The sequence below is a fragment of the Varroa destructor genome, unplaced genomic scaffold (genome assembly GCF_002443255.2).
Source record: "Varroa destructor unplaced genomic scaffold, Vdes_3.0 BEIS01000006.1, whole genome shotgun sequence".
Classification (NCBI taxonomy): domain Eukaryota; kingdom Metazoa; phylum Arthropoda; class Arachnida; order Mesostigmata; family Varroidae; genus Varroa; species Varroa destructor.
This window is the reverse complement of record NW_019211459.1, coordinates 27,299,625-27,321,053: the sequence shown is the minus strand read 5'-3', so window position 1 is coordinate 27,321,053 and position 21,429 is coordinate 27,299,625. Positions and strand designations below refer to the sequence as shown.

The following is a 21,429-nucleotide window of genomic DNA, read 5'->3' as shown; positions in this document are numbered from 1 at the left end:
CGTACACATTAATGAGTAACGACGTGCAGTAACATTAGAAACATCACCTAACAGGGCTACTACCATCGTTGAACGTACTATTGGCTACGAATGACGGATAGTGCGTTTCTGACACGGGCTATTGTCTCGATAGGACAAAGGAGTCATGATTAGAGCAATACTGTATTAATAATAATCCACAGGCGTATACGTACATGGTGTCTATTGTCGCAATACGACCCTATTCGGTTGCGGATTGCCCTTGACTGTGATCAATAGGCGCCCACTCGTAAAAATTGCTATTAACAACAGCAGTAAAAAACAAATCCGTCGTTGACCACGATAGGCGTGCACGCACCGCACGCGAGAAGAATTTCATCGAAGCTAGATAGAAAGAAGCGTCGGCATAGTGAAGGTGCAAAAATTATTTTTAAAAATAGAAAATAAAAATCGCTTCGCGCATAATTTGAGATTGCTGACACATGTTTTTACAAAGTCGAGATGAAGGCGAATCCTATGACGCATTGGTTTCTAATACTCAATATTAAGAGGAAACCAGTATACAGATCCCTTAGTACTGAGATGCCTAACCGTCGCAAGCTTACAGAAGGCCGAAAATAATGCGACATAATTCTGCCTATAGTTCGAAAATCTTTCGACGACTCGTGAGCGTCGTCCAATCGTTGCCTAAGAAAGTTAAGACGAGGCTAAGTAGCAATTTTCAAGCTAACTTGGCCGGCTGCAAGGGTAAAGTGTAAACAATATATTTTTGAATACATAGCCTTGCGATGCATCAAAATTGTGCGGTAGTAGTAGTTGTAGTAGTAGTAGACAGTGCACGCACACGTGCGATATTGATTGACGGGCTTTAGGGTACAGACATCACGAATAAAATTTGCAAAATTTTTAAAGATGGACTTATCATTTTTTGGACGTATCGCAATTTAATTGTTTCATAATTTAGTATATACTGACGCCCCAAATACGATAGCATACATTGTATCAAGTATGTATAAATTACGTAACGAGCAGAACGGCGGGAATAAGAAGACTATTGACAAAAGATCAATGATTTCTCATATGGTGGCTGTGCATATGCTCTGTATGACGCCAACGATGCATACTACAAAATTATATTATTATGTTTTTCTTTCGGGAATCATAGGAAAAAGCTAACGATCACATATGTTCACTCAATAAACCTGAGTTGGAACTGAACCGTGATTTCGAGAAGACCGACTGATGATTATTTTCGTGTATAGTAAGATGCAAAGATTATCTGAGCATCAGATGAAGGGAAAAGTGAAGACATACCAAACGTTTTGTGTAAAAATATAATATATTATTCATTGTCAATTGTATTCATCATAGAAGTAATTTCTAACTTATAAAATTCTTCAGTCGGCAGTTAAGCTACGAATAGGGGCTAGAATATTATTAATGACATAGTTGACCAACTAAAAAAGCGGCGGCGTTTTGTTGGCTGAGATCGTCGAAGTGAAATCCGCACAACTTCATTTATTAAATGGGGTTACCTATTCTTCTTGATAGCTTCACTCTAATACAATCCAAGTTGCTATGGTATGTATTGTAAATATCATAATACAACTCAACTGTAATAGGCCGCTGGCTTTGTTGTCCGAATTGTCGACATGCTAATGTCTATAAGTAACATCCAACAAAGCCGCCCCATATCCTACAGATTCTTCTTTAAATATACAACTTATCATTACGTTGTCGTATAACATATGCTCATCAATTTAGGATGGATGCAAGCATAATACCAGCAACCAGAAGTTCAGCCCTGTTGGTTAGAGGTACTTTTGCCCTCTTCTTCTTCAGGGTTTGCTCTCATCTGAGTTTTGTCAGCTCAAATCAAATCGACGTTTACAAGGAACCAGCCTTCCGCTGCTGTGGTGATGGTAATCTAGTTGCTGCTAGATATCGTTACATATCTATTAAAAAAATATCTATTTCTATGAAAGTTTTTTAAGGTAAATTCCTACTTATTTGCACACATTGATCATTGTGGCGGATTATGATGGCCTTTGTTATTTATGACACTGGCTGTGGTGTCGCTGACTGCGGCTAGGATTTAGTTCTGTTCTAACCCCAAGTATCGGTGGCCTCGCTCGATGAACTATGAAACTTGTAAATACCCACCGTCCGTCGCTGTTTCTATCAGATTGACACAGCCGTGCGTTGTTAGACGGCAGCGTCAGACGGTCTTCAGCTACGTATTGGCTGATTATTCTTTGTAAGTCATGTCATGCGTACATGACGCTTTTATCACAATTAGTTGGCCCATTTTGAAATCGTTTGTGAGTACAGCCCATGACCGAAGTTTCCATGCTAAAACAGTCTACAAAACTATGTTTGAAGTTGCCAGGACGGAAGCTATTAAAAAGCAGACACCTGAACTAAGCGTAAAACTTTTTTCCTCCGATATGGCAATGTCCTCTTTATAGCAATGCCCCTCTAACGGCGTCGCAGGCATGAACAAAGTGGTGTTTATTTATATACGGTAATAGTTAAGCTTTCAGGGACACGTTTTGATGAAAAAAGCAAATCTTTTTTGTTCCGAGTGAGCTTCAGAAACGTCCCTATGTCTAGATGACATCCAGCTTATGCGTTCACACAACGAGGAGACCATCGCCGTGACCGTGCGGTCATTTCAATACCGATGGATGAATGAACGGTCGAAGATTAAACAATAACCTGTTCTAACATATGAAGCGTTAGTCATGTTGGAACGTAAATAATAAGGTAGTATTTTAAAATGTGGAGCCGTTAAATAGGCAGGTGTGAAGTAATAACGAAATATAGTTGTATAATATGATTGCAATCGTGTTCTTACAATTACAAAATTGAGCTGAACCTAAATTGGAGATTAACTGTAGGTCGGTTAGATATAGGGTACACATACACGTACACATGCACACCTACACGTACATACACAAAGATGCATGCTAAAGATCTTCTTCATTTCGACAACGAATCAATGGGACGGACCCATTGTGAATTAGAATAAGACGAAATGGACTGCGATAGAATAAGTGAAGCAACGACCGATGGAATGCAAATGTTATTCATTTCCCAGCCTTCACACTTCTCACTGAGACATCGTGTTAAAGAAAAAAAACACCGTTTTTCTAATTCAAACGAAACCCAGAAGCACAGTTACTGAAAGTTAATAGTTACTATGAGCTCACACAAGCGACACTTCCACGGTTTTGAAAAACCCGCGACATGATTTCCACAGTGCTAAACTTACAGGCCGGTATGTTACGTATGCCAATATACCTAAGTGATTGATTTCTTAATAACTGAATGAGCATCTGTGTAGGATAGCGTAATCAAACTAGTTTGAATAAAGTCTCATTGTGAAACACAAGCGGGCAGAGTAAACGTTTCCCTTGGGCTCGAACTAATGACAGCCTTCAACGATGACGATACCGCTATGTCGCATTATGAACACAGCGTCTAATCGTGACACATAATGGGTAGCGCCCACTAGCTGGGTATTGGGACGCCGAACCTAGATAACGTTATTTCCCCATGGTCAGTCGATGGGACACTGTCAAAAGTAGGTACACTGGCGCTGGTACGTGTTTTTAGCCCCATGTGCACATCAACGTATGCACACATGTTAAATTTGTTCAACAGACACACGTTACTGTTGGGCAGCTAATGCGATGCGGCCGTCCACACCAGAATATCACTATATTCTGCTGAGGTCAGGGAACGGTGTTACCTGTCCGACATTGAAAAATCCGATAACAGGGCAAACAAGAACACAAGTGCTATTCAAGCCTTTATGGTTAAGCCATATTACAATATGGAATATATTACATCTGAGCGTATTCTTTAGGGTCTTTCTTATACGTCTTTTGAAACAATTCGTTGCAGCATTCGAATTATTAACGTCACTCTATGTGGAACACGAAACAAGGTACTACCATTGGGCGTAATCGAATCAGCTTTCATTCAGGTATAGTACGAACCTCCTAAAATAGTTCGATTCGACACGACGAAAACTGGCCTATTTTCATTTGCTACGATCTGGGCTCAATCAAGACCCCAAATCTGGACATCATTCACTGTCATCCGCTATGAGAAAAATGATTTTTTTATGAGAAAAACTCGATCCAGCCAAACGTAAATGCAAATTGTCCAAAAATTGCCAAAAAAAAATCCAGATAAAATGTGTGAGTTTATGAACTTCCCGGATACCGAGCGGGTGGACGGAAATAGCTATATTAATTCAGATTTGTTTCGGCAAGCCCCGTAGATTTATTCGAGGGTGCGACTCAACGTGAATGTTTCGAAGCCATTGTTCAGAATGTTATTTTCGCAGTTTAATAACAAAATATATTTTCCATAAGAACGGATACTTCTGAGTTGTAGGCATTGCAAGGCTATATAGTCTACCCTCCGCAAAGAGAAACGTCCTCAGCACTCAGCCTTTAGTAATATATACAAATTTGAAATAAAAAACAATTTAATTCGTGTGTTATTGAACTATAATACGCAGTGTCAACATGTTTTCGTGGTAACTTCGTCAGTAAACGCCATCATTCGCGACGTCTCAATAACGCGTGTCTTTCACTGGCCAAAACATAAAAAAAAAAACCAAATAGCAGGCCTCTCCGTATTCAGAATGGCATACCTTGTTCATATAGTACCCCACTGTCGAGCACGTTTATAGTGAAGATTTAATAAGAAGCTTCAATATTGTTTATTGAGTCCTTCCGACGAGTTTAGCACTCGCCGTGGGGTGATACGCGTTTGATTATTATTTCTGCTGGCCATTTCGTGAAGAGGCCATGTTGCAGCCATTCCACAAATGAATAGTAGCATTCGTGGTGGTAAATTATTGGAAAAAATTATCCACAGATTCATTGGATAAAGGAAACAGGATAGTGTTACAATCTCCTTTATATACCGGAGTCCTTCGATTGGATTATCTAACCTAATTATTAGATCTTTAAGGCTTTATTATCATTATTCGCATCGATTACCAGTTATCAAGGAAATCAAAACCGGTTTTTGGTATATCGTCGTTAATGACTGGTGTAGATATAATTGATTCCGTCAAACTTTTTACGCCAAGTCGAGACGGCTCAAACTTTGGTGCGACAGGAGGCACGACCTGTAATGGAAAACAGAATAATAATTTTCTTTATATTATAAATTAAAAGGCAGTTATAGCTCTAATATCAAGATGTGCGGGCAAGGTAAAAAAAATTGACACTAATTATAGATACTGCTAATTCAGCAACGGCCTTCTCTTCTGACTGCTATGAAGCCATGAAACCAAGAATTTCCATCATCATTTAGATCAAACGTTTCCTCTTTTTAGTCTAGAGATATAATCTTCAAGCTTCACATTTATTTCTCCCCCCGCTATAGACGTACGAGGCTCACGTTTATTGTTCATATATTTACGATCATGTCGCAAGTGCTAGAGTATATGATGGTTACGCGGACATATTTTAATCAGAATTTTCTCAGATCAGAGTGGAAAGTTCTCAAATTTGTATAAGATGTTAAAAAAAGAAGCCTGTTGAAATCAGGCTCGTTATGGCTTGATTACTGCATATGCTTGACCTTTTTGAGTTGTTGAGGCGGCACCTTCGCCCGAAGGCCGGAGTTAGAATGTTGTAGCAGAGGGGACGCCCGAGCCTCTAGGGTACCCCTTGCAGTTTCTGGAGCTAATGCCTCAGGCAGTATATGCGGCTGATCGGGGTCCGCCGATGGGCAAAACGAACTGCGTGGTCGCTCCGTCTGATTCTTGCGAAAAGTAATACAGTTATATAAAATCTCATTTTATGGCCATACGTTTCATCAGTTTTCACGTTTTCAAGGTAATCAGTTACCTTAGAAATGATTTGAGGAACATATCTATTTACGCCGAGGTGTTGTACCACTCTATATAGAAACTATTGAACGATAAAACTATAAAATGAACGCTTTTTCTTGTTTTGCTTCGAGCATGCTGAAGCAAAACTGAATTTGACGTTATCAACTGAGCGCTGGTTTAACTTCGACCGATGGCCAGGTAATAATCAATAACATTCGTAAACTTGCTATACTCCACCGTAGTGCATCTAGGTAAACTGCAAGTGAAGAACAAGGAGCATCTCCACTACCTGTGAGGGCCATTTTGCACCGGCTCCAGTTCTGCCGGTATTAGATAGTGGGTTAGAGCTTGCAGATGCAAAGGATGCAGCGGATCCAACTGAGGCCAGCGAAAGGGTCGATGAACGTTCAGGAGGTTCGGGAGCAGAGCCAACAGGAGATACCTGAAATAGATTGTGAAATTTCGTTTTTCTTTAAGGTGTAGCAAAAAATACGGATCATACACAGAACAGCAACACACACACCCATTCTCTAACGCCCAATCAAGAGAAAATATGTTCTGTTACTCGCGGTACTTTAATACAGCTTTTCTTAGCAGCAGATATGAACAGATTCTTAACCTTTTAGAACCTGTGCTTCTATTATGTTTCCCTATCAGAGGAGGCCCTTCACATGGTACGACACGATTCACAATGAATCTTTCATATACATTGTGGTCCTGTACAGTAACTGGAACTTCTGGAAAATTAGCTGTGCAGGAGAGGCCTACGTTCAGTGTGATTTCATTTTTTGTTACATATAGACATATATAAATAACACAGAAGATGTCAAACTTTGATTTCGACAACGATCATCTAATAAAAAAAGTTTAAAAACAATAGTTAATATTTGTTGCGACCCCTTTTCCGTTTTTACCGCTCACTGAACTGATACATTAGCATAAATTGTACGGGAGATTGCATTTGAGACTGATAGATCTTGATTAGTCTACGATGAGGATGTGTAACCTTATGGAAAAGCTTACGTGTGTATAGGCCAGCAGAATTATAAAACGTTTTTATTGCGCAAATCCCGATGATGCGCTAACTCCATACTCACCAGTGTTTGATCCATATATGAACGTAAAAGCATAGTTTTTATGGCTCAGTCGTCAGCGTGTCGTCCTATAGCCTCTGTTAATTGATAAGACAGAGCTAATTATAAATAATGTTACTCACAGGTGGTTTGGGGGCTTGGCGCTTCTTTCCAGTGGCTGGCTGCGCGGAAGATGATCTTGGCGGTTGCAGGAAGGCAGAACCCCCTGTCAAGGCCTGGTTCGTCGGCTCATTGTGGCTACTCTGAGCGCTGGCGATACTTTCCTTCGAGGCGGACATCTCTCGGCGGCCGGACAATTGTCTGGCAGCAGAATCGCCACTTGCTAAGACCTCTCCTAACCATAATCGATCCCCTCCAGTCTCCTTTGGAGTCTCCTGCATTTCGCAATCGAAACATTAGGTGTAGCCACTAACACCTATAACTGAGGTTTCTGTTTCTAAGATGCTTCAAAGATCGAGAAAAAAAAGGACATATTGAACTGCAGGCATCAACACCTGCCTATATACCTTGTGGTTGATGTCCTGATTGTTGGGTTGTGAATATGCTACTGCTGCTGGTGGCGGAGGTGGAGCTTGCTTTGGCCGCATTAACGGCGATTTTCTGCGTTCGGGTGTAGACGCACGGGAGCTTCGTCGCGATACGCGATCTCCACCACCTGCACTTACTTCGCTATTTCCAGACGCAAACACCCCTCCATCTGAAGTGGCGTTGCTGATACCTGAATCGAGCGTTCCTGAAACGCTAGTGGACAAACGTGCTAATGGTGGTTGATGGTCGCCAATTATACTTTTCAGAGCATTGCAAGCTGTCACATCTTCCGCCCCACAGAGGTTAACGAACGGTGGCGGAATACGAAGCTGGGCGGATTCTCGGTTCTTGGCGGAGTCAGCGGCGTCTCGACTCGGCGTGATTGGATCACATGACTGATTGTACCAACTGAACGCTTGTGCGTGCTCATCGCGCCACGTCTGTAATAATGAATGGCAAACATTGAATCAACAGTCTTAAACACACGCCTACTTCTAATGAAGCTCAATATGAACAATATCTCTCTGGTGCCGGAGCGGACCGCTAAAATACGTCTGATATACAGTAAGGCAAAAACTTCTATTACTACCCATGAACGGACTTTTCAACTGCCCCTATAGCAATCCTACCTGAGGTTGTAAACATCTACTTTCGAGGTCGAAACCTCACCTATGTTTATCATTCATTATCTCTACTTGAAATTAAAAGTTAGTTCTTTCTGTTGTCATTGCAATCGGTACCGCAAGTGTCTAGGTAATAATCGGTCGAAGCTAAAATATTCACAAATATACTGATCGTTGATAAATTGTTTTTGATCTGTAGGGGATCTTAATTGCCTGCACGTATATTCGCGTCCAACTTTTCTAAAAAGCTAATTTTGAGTAGATGTTTTTGGCTTGTTTTGGGCAACAGCACAAACAAAACAATTTTTTCTAAAATGCTAAAATTTTCAGATGGGCATAAAGCACGCTTGGGCCTTCTGTTGAAGAGAGCAATAGAAGCCAGTTGTCTGGCAACACAGAGCTAACCGTTCCAATACAAACTATTATTTAGCTTTGATTTAGAATACATATTGGAGAACAAACTGTCACGCAGAATGAAGGACAAGTACGGATCAATCAGCTCAGTCGTAGAAGTACGAAGCCTTTTGAGGTGACTTGAGGTGTGCATGAGTTAGTTACCTAATACAAGCATACTGGGGGCGTATATATAAACCTTTTTCAAACCAGCCCTAGCTTGACTCGTACGATTACGATGGCAGCTATACCACGCAGTGGCTGCCACTGGAATCATTTAGTCGGCTTGATCATCATCCTATCTTTATTAAGAACAATAGCACCATTCATAATTCTCATCTATTGACTGCTGTCAACGCTGTTGGATGCTCCCGAGTCGGTGTCCACTGAAGCTGAATGTGATGGACTATGAGACGCCTTATTGGTCGCCCTTTGCAATAGGAAGGCAACAAGCAGCAGCCGGACTGTTTAATACTAGTAACCATAACTACAATAACGGCTTTGAAAGAAAATAATCGGCCTGGGCAGAAGACGGTAACACTTCTTCTGGGCACTTCTCAGTCAGCCCTCATATATACATAGGAGGGCTCATGGACGGACGTATCGACAAGTGGCATTTGTCGTGTCACTTCAGCGGGCGCTCGTCGGCGATGCGTTGCGCACCGACATCAACAATGGCTGGCGACAACGTTACCCGTTACCAGACGAGGTATACCATGGATCATTACCACTCGCGACAAATAGATACGCCAAAGTCAACGGGATCGAGGAACGCCTTTGCCCGAAGTAAAACATAGTCATCGTGTGTTGTGAAACTCCGTTTCGTATATGACCACATCCAAGGGTAGATTAAATGTAAGAATATTCCAGCGACCTCTAATATCGAAGTCGGCATGCTTAGATCGAAATCACTAACTCAAAACAAAAACGTTCGTCGATCGCGTCCCGTAAGCTAAGCTACATACATATATCCAGGCGTGCTATATATGCATATATAGAACGAGCCATTTCAATATTTTGTATTCCTAAGCTTTGGATGCGATTGACCCAATTCTCATGGCGACCTATATAGAGAACAAAACGAGATTTAGAAATTGTTATGGTCGCTACCAAGCAAATAGAACATGAAACGAGGCTTTCAAGTGTTGAATAAGCGAAATGGATACTAGATAGAACAGTGCACCATCATTAGGCATTGCAGAGGATATACAATCTGATGACTCTATATCTATAATTAACAGAAGGCGAATGGATAGCTTCAACTTTTTTTTCAAACGTAAGTGTCCATGCATATAGGCTCAATCTGAATAAATCTTAACTAGAAAGCTTCCAGCTTAAAACACTTACACAAATGATTAATACTGATCGTAGCCCGTTTAAAATAGCGCTTGACAACCATCAGAATTTTTTGTAACGCGACGTCAATGGCCTTCTTGGATACTGCGGTGGTATAGTAAGTGTGCCAATAATGCTCTCGTTGATCCTAACCTATAGGTACGTCAGGATACGTAAAAATAAAGCCGTCAGGTGACAAATATGATCTAATGTTTTCTTGTGTTCGGCATCGGCAAAACGATGACAACATCAAATCAAAACATAGGACCGTCCGTTATGTGACGGGTTATCGAATAAGACAAGACGTCAATGATACTCGCTTCTGACATTGGCGGATATTCCCTAGAGAGGATGTCGCTTTACTGTACGCATATAGGGTCGCTAGGCGCCAGAGTCGTTTTTACCGAACCTGTTCAGGTCAGCAAGCTGTTCGCAATCGCGAAATAACAAAATCATTAGAAAAGCAAATCAAGCTGTTGTTTTAGACAGCCACTAAATAATGAAGCCCGGCCCAAATATAAAACATTACGACAGAACGCATGTCGCTTGTAGAGAGCCTACCACATATAGAAATTGTGATCTGCTTTTGGGGCCAGACAGAGTCTGGTCAACAGCTCATCTGAAGTCGTAACGCCGAAAGTGATACATCGCCGTCATGGCTGTAATTACCCTTCTACCCTTGCGTCGTAGGTGCTCCCTTTACCTAGGCCCTCTACCGTCAACCTGGTGATTATAAACTTCGCTAACCAGGGCCATACTTAAATCAGCATACAAAAATGCTTTCTGTCACTAAGCATCTATGCAGAAAGCATACCAACGATACGTTGAAATGCCTAAAAAGGGCACCACCGCTGCACTCCGCATCAGAATAAATGTTGTTAACCTACAATCGGTTGATACTGGAAAAACAGTTGGGTCCATTACGTGTTTCAGTAAATGAATCAACCCAGCGGGACTATATTATATCGGATGCTTTTGAAGCTATAGTACGTTATCGGGCAGTTACGCCAAGAAGCCGTCTATAAACCCTGTTACGCATATGGTTACAGGTGTCCCGTAGACATTTCTGTTTTTCGTCCGGTACACAAGGCGTCATCATGCATTACTTCAGACAACTACAGGACGTTGCAGAAATATTGCCTCCTAGTGTTTATTACGGCGCTGCTGCTAAATATGGAGCTCCTAGATACCTTGGATACGTAACCGTACGCAAAGATACATGGGTACAACGGTACTTTCATACTCCAATTCCGCACCAGTTCGAGGCAACATGATCAATCTAGTAAAATAATAGTAGTACATTTGCAACGAACGCTAACTTGAGGTTTAGCATCATAAAGAACTAAAATTACGAGACAGTTTTTAAGTATCATAGAATCAAAAAAAAAAAATAGTCAATGGTCATCACTGAGGTCGAGGTTTCATAATATGGAGGACTGGTTGACTCACACAAAAGTAGCTTGCATAGACGCCAGAATTATAGTATATTATTGATAGACTAGAGACAAGTAATGGAAGTAGAGAAATTGGCTTCTAGTTATAGACAAGGGTAAGCAACTACCCCGGGGTATAACCCCCAGCAATTTTGTATAGATAGAGCAACTTGCGAGATTTACTTACAATTGGCACTTTCTGGCCGTTGATATCCTCTTCCATGACAATACTCCGTCCTCGAGTGTCGGGAGCGAGAGTGTCCCCTACGGTCACCACTGAAGCTAACGGAGGACCAGTGTTAATTTCGATGAGAGGAAAAGTTTGCGAAGGATCGACAAAACTAGTCAAAGGTCCCAGAGGGCTTCCAGACCAAGCCAAGCTCCCGGTATCCGTGTCGCTGTCTCCCGTCAGAGAGCGATACCTAATTTAATGACGAAAACAAATATTGCAGACAATGTAAGTATAACGTACGCCGTCATGAAATGGCTTCTAACAACTATAATGTTGTTATACATAGTAAAAAACACACGAAAGAATATATCTTACACCCTAAACAAGTGATCCGACCTCTACTTAGTACGGTAAAATATTTGAATTGCAATTAAAATAAATTAAATTGCACTAATTTCCAACTGAACACTTTACTTTTGTTCGAGATCTTCGGGTACCAGGCTTTCAATGACGAGGTCGGCACGTTCTTTTTCGCTAAGTGACTCCCAGCCTCCAGGCGACGTTTTAGCTGAGTTCGTCTTTGAATTAAATGTATGATTCTGCCTGCGCGAGTGCGCAGTCGAGATACTTCTGACGTCGTCCAATATTCGAGCGGACGCACAAGATAGCGAGGCAAAGTACGAGTGAACCTGCCGTCGACGGACGAAGCGTTAAAAAAGTACGATGTAATAAGCGTTTTTTGCCCAGCTAATTATAAGGCAAGATGTTGGAACGCTAGAATCTGTGTGAAATCAATGCAGCGAGTGCCTGTACAATACATAGCAAAGTCTGTTCATAAAGTTAAACGACTTTCAAGTTCCTTCGACAGTGCCAACGGTTTTCATCGCGCGCGAAATGAATGCTCAGTATGCTATGCATCGCAGGACGAACCAAACGTCCAGCTGAAAATTGGTATAGTAATGGGGATTGGAAGGTACTGTTGGGACCTTAACGGGACACTTTAGGAGTGCCCAAAGGAATGTAAATGCAATTTTCCAGCTAGGCCTGTTCGTGAGGAGAATGGACATAGTAAGATTATACTTGCGGATACCTTTTTCGAGATGTCGGATGACGACGACGACGACGACGATGATGTCGCTGTTGAAGTTTTCGTGCTCATCTCGTGGATTCTAGTTGTAGAAGTTGCCGCAACTTCGAAGCTGCAACGAGCAGACAGCTCATGAAGGAACTGCGCGATAGACAAAGCGACTGATTTTAATAGGAAATATCGTCGTTTGGATTAAATTTTCGGTTTGGCTATTTATACCACTTTTAGAAAATAGATGTATTTTAACAAAATCATGTAACCAAACCGGTATTTGCAGGTACTATTAAAAATATCGGAACTAGCAACCGTTAACAGTAGCATACCTATAAGATTTAGGAATACAATGCAATAAAATTTGCAAAAACGCTTCAGCCCAAAAATCCAGAAAGGTACTTGATTAGCTAGGATTGGAAATGGTCTAGAAAACATCCAGTTATGTTATTTTCTCTTTCTCTCGGTCTCACAAGCCGTTTCTCAAAAGAAAAAAAAACTCCGTATTTGCCAATTTCAATCAAACTGTGGCTTTTCCTAGAAAAGCGTCGCGTTGCGTGCTGTCAGTAACTTAAACACACTTAAAAAACACTGGCCCCCCCCCCCCCCCCCCCCCCCCCCGAGAGATGTCGAGTCCGAAATGTTCCATCGAAAAAAGCTTTCTTCTATTAGTTGTCCTATAGATCACCCGATCATTCGCGCGAAATCTAATTGATCGCTTACTTGAAAATGGTTAAACTTGATATCAAAGTGTATATAAAGTTACTCTAATTACTCCTCGAATCGTCAAGCTCCTAAAATACGGGTCTGACATAGCCCAGTGCGGTATTGCCGATTCAGTTGATATCTAACGGTTACGTTGTCAATGGTTGTTCTGTTTTGTTATTCCGTTTATTTACGCCCCAGAAAACTTTGTTAAGTTTTCTGGGGCGTAAATAGACGGCTGGCCACAAATAGACGTTTACATTCATTCGTTAGCCCACCCGTATCACTGTATTTCCATATCCATATGGTTCAATGTGTCTGTGCCTGTCATAGGAAAGAAGCTCATTGAGTTTATCTATTTCACGCCTTCGGCCTGCCATATGTTTACAGTGTGTTATAGTAGGTTCCTTATATAGAGTGTGTTGTTGTGGCTGTGCTCTGTTTAAAAGCAGACGCACAACAAAAAGTTCGTTTATTATAAGGCAATATGTTGCTGAACGTGGTTTATCGAGCGCTATCTGGAATGACCTCAGTGACACGTGCCTATCAGTAACGATGATTCAAGTTGGCGGACTACTAACACTTGACTGCGTGGGATGGGTTTGGGAGTGGTCTACTATCTTTCAGTATCTTCTTCCTGTGCAGGGGTAAGTAAGTAGAATAAATTGAAGTATGTTGCACGCGACGTTTGTTTCGTCTTATAGGCTAAATACGATTCGTTTGTTTGCGCGCTTCTATCGCTAAACATTATTTCATACCACACGGCAGACTCATGCAAAATATTAATGAAACGTAAAGTGAAAAATATGCAAGGCGGACCCACTTAAATAGATCAGATCTAACGTCAGACAGAATACACGTGTATCTAATTCACAGAAACTACAGCCTGAACCTGATTCGAAGCCCCCGAGGTGACCAACCACCGTCCAGTCGTTACATGATATTAGTCCAAATACAGATGCTATTAGCTCGTTTTCCGCAGCAGCATTTACCGCTTTGATCAGATTCTATAAGCTGTGTACAGGCCATATTGTATCAAATATTTTCCAAGAGTATGTGCAAACGATTGAAACTTGTAAGTTAACGTAGAAAGCCGAAATGCCACTACAGTGTATAGCGACAAATTCGGCAGATGATTCTATTGGTAACTGGGATACTTTAATCGGTTCACTCAAATACTGAGTCGTTTAACGACCGAGATATAGTCGATTCATTGTTCCTAACATCGTCTGAGTAGGAAGAGGAAACGTTGCTACGTCTCTTTCTCGCTTCTATGTATAGGCGATGTTTTCTAGTTGATATTGGTATCTCGGACAGAAAAATATATCTAGTAGTTTTTGCGCCGACCCACATACGACAGAAGAAGTTACTTAGGCAGAATTAACTAGCGTCTAATGGTCGAACATAGCTTTTCCTATAGCTTGAAGGCACTACTACTAGTTCTCTCAACATAAAATTTCCCATACATTGACGTAGTAATAAACCAGCTACGACAACTAGAGTACACAGCTGGCTGCTAGAAACCAACAATATCTTCTTCAATAATGCGTTCAAACTATAGCAAGAGCAGAGAAAGTTCTCTGTCTAAAATTATCTCGACATTATCCCGTACTTAGAAGTATTGTACTCGCGTTAGATGTTAGCGCAGGTGTCCTAAACAACCATCATTGCAGCTCAGAGTATGTCGGCAAAGACAGATATGGCAATGCGCTACATGACATTACGGTAGATAGCCTTAAAGCTACGTTCGTATGATGGCTATGACGCATGGCGTCGTGTGTCTCAACGATATTGAGGCTTCCCTGCGCAAAGCCCCTGCCGCTTTCCTCAGCTGAACCAAATGAATGTATCCTTAGCCAGCATCAATAGGGATACACTGAAAGCGCTACAGCTCCCTTCCCGCTTAATTGTGCGTTCGCGTCAAGCTTGCCGAGACGTCAATCGTAACACCTATTAGTGCAGTTGGAAAAGTACGGCCATCGTCGGGAGTCAAAATTGGCGAAACAACAGAGCGCACAGGAGGCACCCCATTGGCGACGCCATGTTGTTTATGTGCATGTTTAAAACAACAATAATCCAGCTAGTAAGAACGACTCCCGTTTGATTCTAGTAACCATGATTTTGCTTCCCTAAATTAACCGTCTGGGGAATTTTGGGGAACGATGCACGTTATTGCAGATAAACCAATCAAATTCAATCCAAATGTCCATTTAACTAGAGGCGTTGATGGTTTGTATCTTTAGCTTTCATTTGTTAGGTTAGGTTAGGTTAGGTTAGGTATACACATTGCTGCTGACATCGTATATGCAATGGCAAACGCAAAGCAGTGATTGATCATGAAGATGATCATCCGATCTCCGTGTGAGGTGGAATCGGCTCACAAATAGGAGGACAAATAGAACTAGCGATCGATGTTCCTTTGATTAGATACCCACATCTACAGTGTATATTCGCAATACTGAATTTGTTATAAGAACGCATTAGCACATTGATAAAGCTATAGCGATTCAGTAATTTTCAAGTTGCTGTTTTGCTTGGTCCGGGCTAGCGTCATTATTGTTACCATGATTCTCCCGTTTTTAATAGGTGCTCCTTTTCCGAAGACGGAAACTTTCTATGCGAGCTTTACTGACCATGTTTCTAAGCAATCAAATAGGCTTTTTCTCACTTCCCGTTTCGTTGCTGCTAAACGTTATCGCGTTCTGTGTTATTTACTCACTATGATCATAAATGGGCTAGTGCTGACCGACGGTGATAATGGGCCACATTGAACACCCGCTCGCGCTGCAGATATTGGAACAATGTTTTTTTGCCACAGCTGCTTCTGCCTAACAGCAAAGAAAATGGTCCTTAGTGAAGTGCCGTCTGCAGGCATCGTTGTAATCATCGGACATCGTCTACTAAATTAAACAGGAAGTACACAAACGGTACACGCTGATAGCGGAGATGGCGCGTCGATTTCTCAATAAAACATCACTGTCGACCATCTGTTCCGTGCTTCCGACAGTCATGATCGCTGTTTGCGCTGGCACTCTGTTCGAATACGTAAATGTTGGACTGTTTCCCCCAAATATTACGTGTTATCCATTTCATCACTATGGAAAACCAAAAAGCTACATAACCCCATATGCACAAAAGACACGGGCATGTTTCGTTACGCATCGACTTCTGTCTACAAAGGCGATGGATAGGGAACAAGAAAACTAATTATATGGATATTGGTTTCCAGTGGACCAATAGTTACATTTTTAAATTGCTCAATACTCATGGGTATGAGAACTTTTTCCCGATACGGTGGCTCTCACGAATCTGCATGGCATGGTCCTTAGAAATGGGTCCCTTCCCCTAACTCGACAGTAACCGTTTCAAATCCTCTCAGAAGGTAGAGTAGATACGTAGCATGCCGATTCGATGGTTAGGGCTTTACTTTTCGTTCTACTGCGAACAGAAGAGACCGTATGAGTGATTTTCTTAAAAAGTCCTTCATATTCTTAGCGTAGTTTATTGGAAGCTGGTTTCCAAATAATTCACAATTTAGTAAGTGAAGATAAAACATGTTATGACATGAAAAACATTGCAAACACAGGCGAGAAACTTTATTGTTTCTAACGTGGTCGCTCGGTGGTGATCGAAGCTATTTGACATAGAACAAGAATCATTGCTATACGTTGTTGATCTGTTGTAAATAAATGATTACATATCACGCGTAGAATTTTTTGCCTTCTATTTTGATAAGATACGCAGTGAGGCTTGGAAAATAATAAATTTATGTTAATTTAGATCTCTAGTTTTTTTCTGGAAGGGAATAGCACCCATTCTGAGGCTGACCAAGATTGCTTGATGCTATAAAAAAGTGCAGGTGACTAGAACGTTTTATACGGGCATGCACGATGATAGAACAGAACGATTACCTACAGTGGTATAATCAAGCTTCCCCTTACCAATCATTGGGAACGTTACGTCTTGATAAGCGGTTGTTTGACAAAATAGAGTTAGGACTTCAAAATTACGTACAGGTGTTCGGGTGACTTCGTATACGATCATCTCGAATCGTCTTTTCTAGATGAGCTTTTGATTTTGCTTTTAGCGCGCAATCCATGATGCCGATGCTCACTCATGTTGAGCGAGTCTGGACGCAGTCAATGGCAGTATGATTCCGATACGTTCTGCCGGCGCGCTTTCGTTTGTAAAAGTAATGCTTGAAAATTATTATAGTGAAACAATTCATAGCAGAAAAAGCTAGTCGGAAAACGTCGAAATTTCTCATAACGATAGAAGATCTTATTAAGCATTAGCTGTCATCTGTTTTCGTACTTCGCATCTGGTAGATTGCAAAGGGCAATGACGTTACAGAGGCAGTAATAACAAACACTAACGTACCGTATTATACTATGTAATTTTGACTGATGATAATTAGTTATCTAGCGTTGTAATAAGAATATCAGACGCTGTTCTGGTACCATCTCATACTCAATCAAGCAAACTCATCGACTTCCGATTTCTTTATAGGTCCTAGCATTTTAAGGATAAATAGGATACTCGGTAAGATCAGTTTGTTAAGTGCAAAATGTCGTTGAACGGTCTGTAGTCCGCAGCCCCATGGAACACTTTTTGTGTCTATTTGAAAAGCGCTTATGTTCAAAGCAAAATAACCAATAAACTATATATACACAACGTATCAACAACACTTGGTACACTATCATGAACGATGCATGTTTCCTATATGTCAGAAAATACATACGGTTTGTAAAAATCTGAACGTACCTCAATTTCAGGAGGCTGCCCCCGCCTCTACGTACGCCCGAAAAACTTATCCTATATATCAGAGAGGCACACCCAAAGTGCATTGTATAGCGTTCAATGACATCGTAATCACAGTGATTGCCCTGACAAATAAGTCGTTGTCACTATTTAAGACTGCGGCAATTTATATAGGGGGCGTCCACCATAACCGTCACCATCGTTAAGCTGGTCGAAGCTCTATGTGGCTACGTCGCACACCGTTTCGCTACGGCAGTAAAATTATTAGTACTGTTGTTATTATTAATGTGTCGATAGGCAATCGAACACCAAAAAGTGGACAAAGTAAGGACTAACGTCGAATAAGGGCGATGTCTTCCATTAAGTTAGGGCGCACGACGCTTCTCACGATCGTCCCACGTTCAGCTCCTGCAGAGCAGGCGACAGACCACACAAAAGTCCTGCAGATCGCACCGCCTAGAAAAAGAAACAACCCTTTTTTGCGAAGCCGGTGCCTCACTCTAACAGCCTGTTTTTCTTTTGCGTTCGGCAGAGCAGCCTTCACAGGTCGTTGGCTGAGTTTCTACACAGTCTGGCGTTATCTCCGGCTTAGATTATTGGAAGTGATTTGCGATTCCTCAAACACACTGCCACCAACAGATATCATGCACGCATGTGTCAATACCGTTTCCCTCTTACAGAACTGAACAACATTTGTTGGGAAATCTGCCTTTAGCGTTATCCGTCAGGGGGAGCATATCGACTGCGTTTGCTTCGAGTGTACGCCGTTCGAACTCACGCAAAAGCCGCACTGAAAAGAGTCGTTCTGCCCGCTTGCCTCCAGCACATTCAGCTAAATGTTATAAGGGCATTTGAGCAAGACAACAACAACATTTCACCATCCGTCGAGCTGCCGAATGGTCGCAGCACGTTCGATACACGTCCCCCACCAGCTCCAGCCACAAGGAACGACAACGGCCAGCCGAATAGTGGTCCGGTCGCTTAGCCGTCGTATCGTCGTTCTCACAGTAGCACCAGGAGCAGCAAGTAGAAGCAGTCTTGTGTTCTTCGCTTGAGGCGATGGCGGCCTTAGCACACGGAGGGAACGCTGCGAAAGCGCCCGAGATGGACGGTTGCAGGAGAGATAAACAGACAAACGCCGCACCAGCGGCGGCAGTTGGGTTTGCTGCTTTGGCTTGTCGTTACCGCTCATAGATAGGCAGGCAGGGCAGGGGCTGCGACAGCGACACACAAGCATAGCCACAGAGCCTACGGTTGGACGATGGACACCGGCTTTTCATTGCTTTCATTCGCGCTGCGGCTTTCCCGTTTACCCACCTGGGGGCGCTGGTGCTCACCTCCCGTACCCAAAGCGCTAGCGAACGAACACCCAACGAAGAGCACGGCTTATGCGAACGGATAGGGACAGGAGTCAACCTGGAGCGTGAGCTAACTAGAGTCGAGCTAGAAACTGGGCGCTCCATGGCATCCATTCATCTGGTCTATAAAGGGAGAGAAGGATCGCACGTTACTTACTTAGCTTAAATAGAGCTTATGAAATTCTCTGCGTGAAATCAACGTTTGGACAAAAACGCATAATGCTCAGGCAGCGTACAAACTAAAAGGGCGTATCAACCGAAACGGAAGCAATTCATCTAGGAAAAAAAAAAACCCAACAGATATTGTTTTCTTTACTGTTGAGCAAGCTACTTCTGTCTACGTTAGATCAGACGACAAATATCGACGTTATTTAACAAACGGGACCGACATAACAAACACATTGATATCCTGTTCGACCGGCTTGCGGTCTAAAATAGACAATAATTTGTTCCACCGTCATTTTGCGGTGACACGTTACTGTGGCGTACAGCAGGTAGCTTATCGAAACGTCGACAAAACTCAACTATAATAACTGAGTCGTTTGTCACTCGATCAGAGGATTCTGGAACTGGTGAGGTTTCATCTGATTGTGTAGGGCTTAACGTTCAGAAACCAACTTCCGTATTGTGTACTATGAAAATGGAATCTGATATCAAAGGGCCACTTACTAATGCTGATCACAGTTTACGCCTTCCTTAGAATATATCGATGTGATTCACAGAAATTTCGACAAATACATAAAAACGGCAAACATAAAAAACAGTTCGGAGAATATTGAAACGCACGAAAAATAGCGGTTCGGTCAAACACTTCCACTGCTATTAGCTGAGTAACTTACGAATGCAGCCGTTCCTTCGCACCACTTATGGCCTTGCCAGATGCTTGCTACAAGAATCGTTGAAAATGAGGATAGTCCCTAATCATATATATACATCTTGCTGATTGATTTAGGGTAGGAAGCAAAGGACGCGCAACCTTTGCTCTGTCGTCATCAGGGCCGTAGTGATGTCAAGCCCCACAGTTTGGAAAGCCAAAACTTGTAATCTACTTTCAACAATGTATCGACCCCCCGAACGCACACCTGACGCGCAGGCACGACATGTATGTTCTATGAGTGATTCGCGCGACAAACGACTTGCTCGTAAGCATTCATATCTGAGCTATGTATAGGAGGCTATAATGCTCGGTTCTGGCGTTACGTACGATGAGCGGAGTACGGGCCACCCAATATCAAATATGTGTCGCCTAAGGTACCTCTATGAATGAACGGACATACTGGCTGTTGTCTGTTATTTTTTCAGTGGACGTTATTTTCGAAGGGCTCTCTACTGAAATCGGCCGAAATAAAAACCTCTTCAGCGTGACAATCCTTTTTCACATCACACTATATAGTTATCAAAGGAAATTGTATAATGCAGGTTTAAGCGAGCGTGTGGCCTGATCGTTCAAAGTATCCACTTTGACTATTCTTTTTTCTTCTTTTGAGCAACTGACAGTATGAAAATCTCAACGTGAAACGCGCTTCGAGGATCCGCTCGGCTAACGCGTTTGTTTCGTAGTCATGGGCTGCTAGAACAAACTCCCACGAATAGATACTGCATGCTGTTGATGCGTCCTACTAATAAAACAACAAAAAAAAAGCCATTGTCCAGCTGTGAACTGTAAATTTGCACTAGTGTAACGGTACTCAGGCGGCACGCGATCATGTCGAAGAATCTTGCAGAACCAGAAGTAACAACCCAAAGAACGGCGTTTCTTTTATGAGCGATTGCAGTTTAATAAGTAGTTTTATCCAATCGGCGCTATAGCTCTCCGCAACCCACTCTGCACTAGTATCTTATTAGATGTGTCAGACAGATCCGTACCGCTCTGAAAATAGATATATCTAGAAGTTATCGCTACGGGCATTATGAGTTGAGTGCCAACAAATTTGCCTTCGTCCGGCGACAAAATTTAGATATAGATACTACCTTGTATTGCTACATTCACTACTTTAAAACTAAATTACACCACCCCATAAGGGGTAATAAGCCGGGTAATTTCGATTCATGCTTGTTTTCTGTAAGCAATCATTGTTTCTAAGTTACGCAGTCGAGAGCCAGTGTA

General features: G+C 42.0%; 1 protein-coding gene and 1 long non-coding RNA gene across 7 annotated transcripts; one reads left to right on the top strand and one right to left on the bottom strand.

Annotated features, from left to right (window-relative positions):
• Positions 1-1,299: 1,299 nt before the first annotated feature.
• On the bottom strand, positions 1,300-19,268 carry LOC111252656 (uncharacterized). 6 transcript variants are annotated; one of them, XM_086993382.1, is made up of 10 exons: positions 17,968-19,268; positions 15,923-16,031; positions 12,511-12,648; positions 11,895-12,109; positions 11,436-11,670; positions 7,443-7,904; positions 7,059-7,310; positions 6,132-6,284; positions 5,590-5,772; positions 1,300-5,131 (listed from the first exon to the last, which is right to left on the bottom strand). In XM_086993382.1, the coding sequence occupies exons 1-10, from the start codon at positions 18,048-18,050 to the stop codon at positions 4,997-4,999; spliced, it is 1,965 nt and encodes a 654-aa protein (XP_086849508.1). In that variant the 5' UTR covers positions 18,051-19,268; the 3' UTR covers positions 1,300-4,996. The 6 variants fall into 6 exon arrangements, with proteins under 6 accessions (XP_086849508.1, XP_022666628.1, XP_086849510.1 ...); XM_022810893.2 differs by lacking the exon at positions 15,923-16,031 and adding an exon at positions 17,218-17,380 and having other exon boundaries at positions 17,968-19,264; XM_086993384.1 differs by lacking the exon at positions 15,923-16,031 and adding an exon at positions 17,218-17,380 and having other exon boundaries at positions 18,301-19,264.
• Positions 3,887-10,020, top strand: LOC147755051 (uncharacterized). The gene is made up of 2 exons (XR_015330502.1): positions 3,887-3,970; positions 6,085-10,020. It is a non-coding gene; the product is annotated as an uncharacterized LOC147755051 (long non-coding RNA).
• Positions 19,269-21,429: the final 2,161 nt, after the last annotated feature.

What these genes read in the sequence shown, in the direction of transcription:
- LOC111252656 (XM_086993382.1), bottom strand. Translation starts at nt 18,050, where the DNA reads ATGCACTTTGGGTGTGCCTCTCTGATATATAGGATAAGTTTTTCGGGC. An exon ending in ATCAGGACATCAACCACAAG is followed by an intron (nt 7,311 to 7,442) that starts GTATATAGGCAG and finishes TGCGAAATGCAG; the next exon opens with GAGACTCCAAAGGAGACTGG. An exon ending in CGCCTCAACAACTCAAAAAG is followed by an intron (nt 5,132 to 5,589) that starts GTCAAGCATATG and finishes TTTCCATTACAG; the next exon opens with GTCGTGCCTCCTGTCGCACC.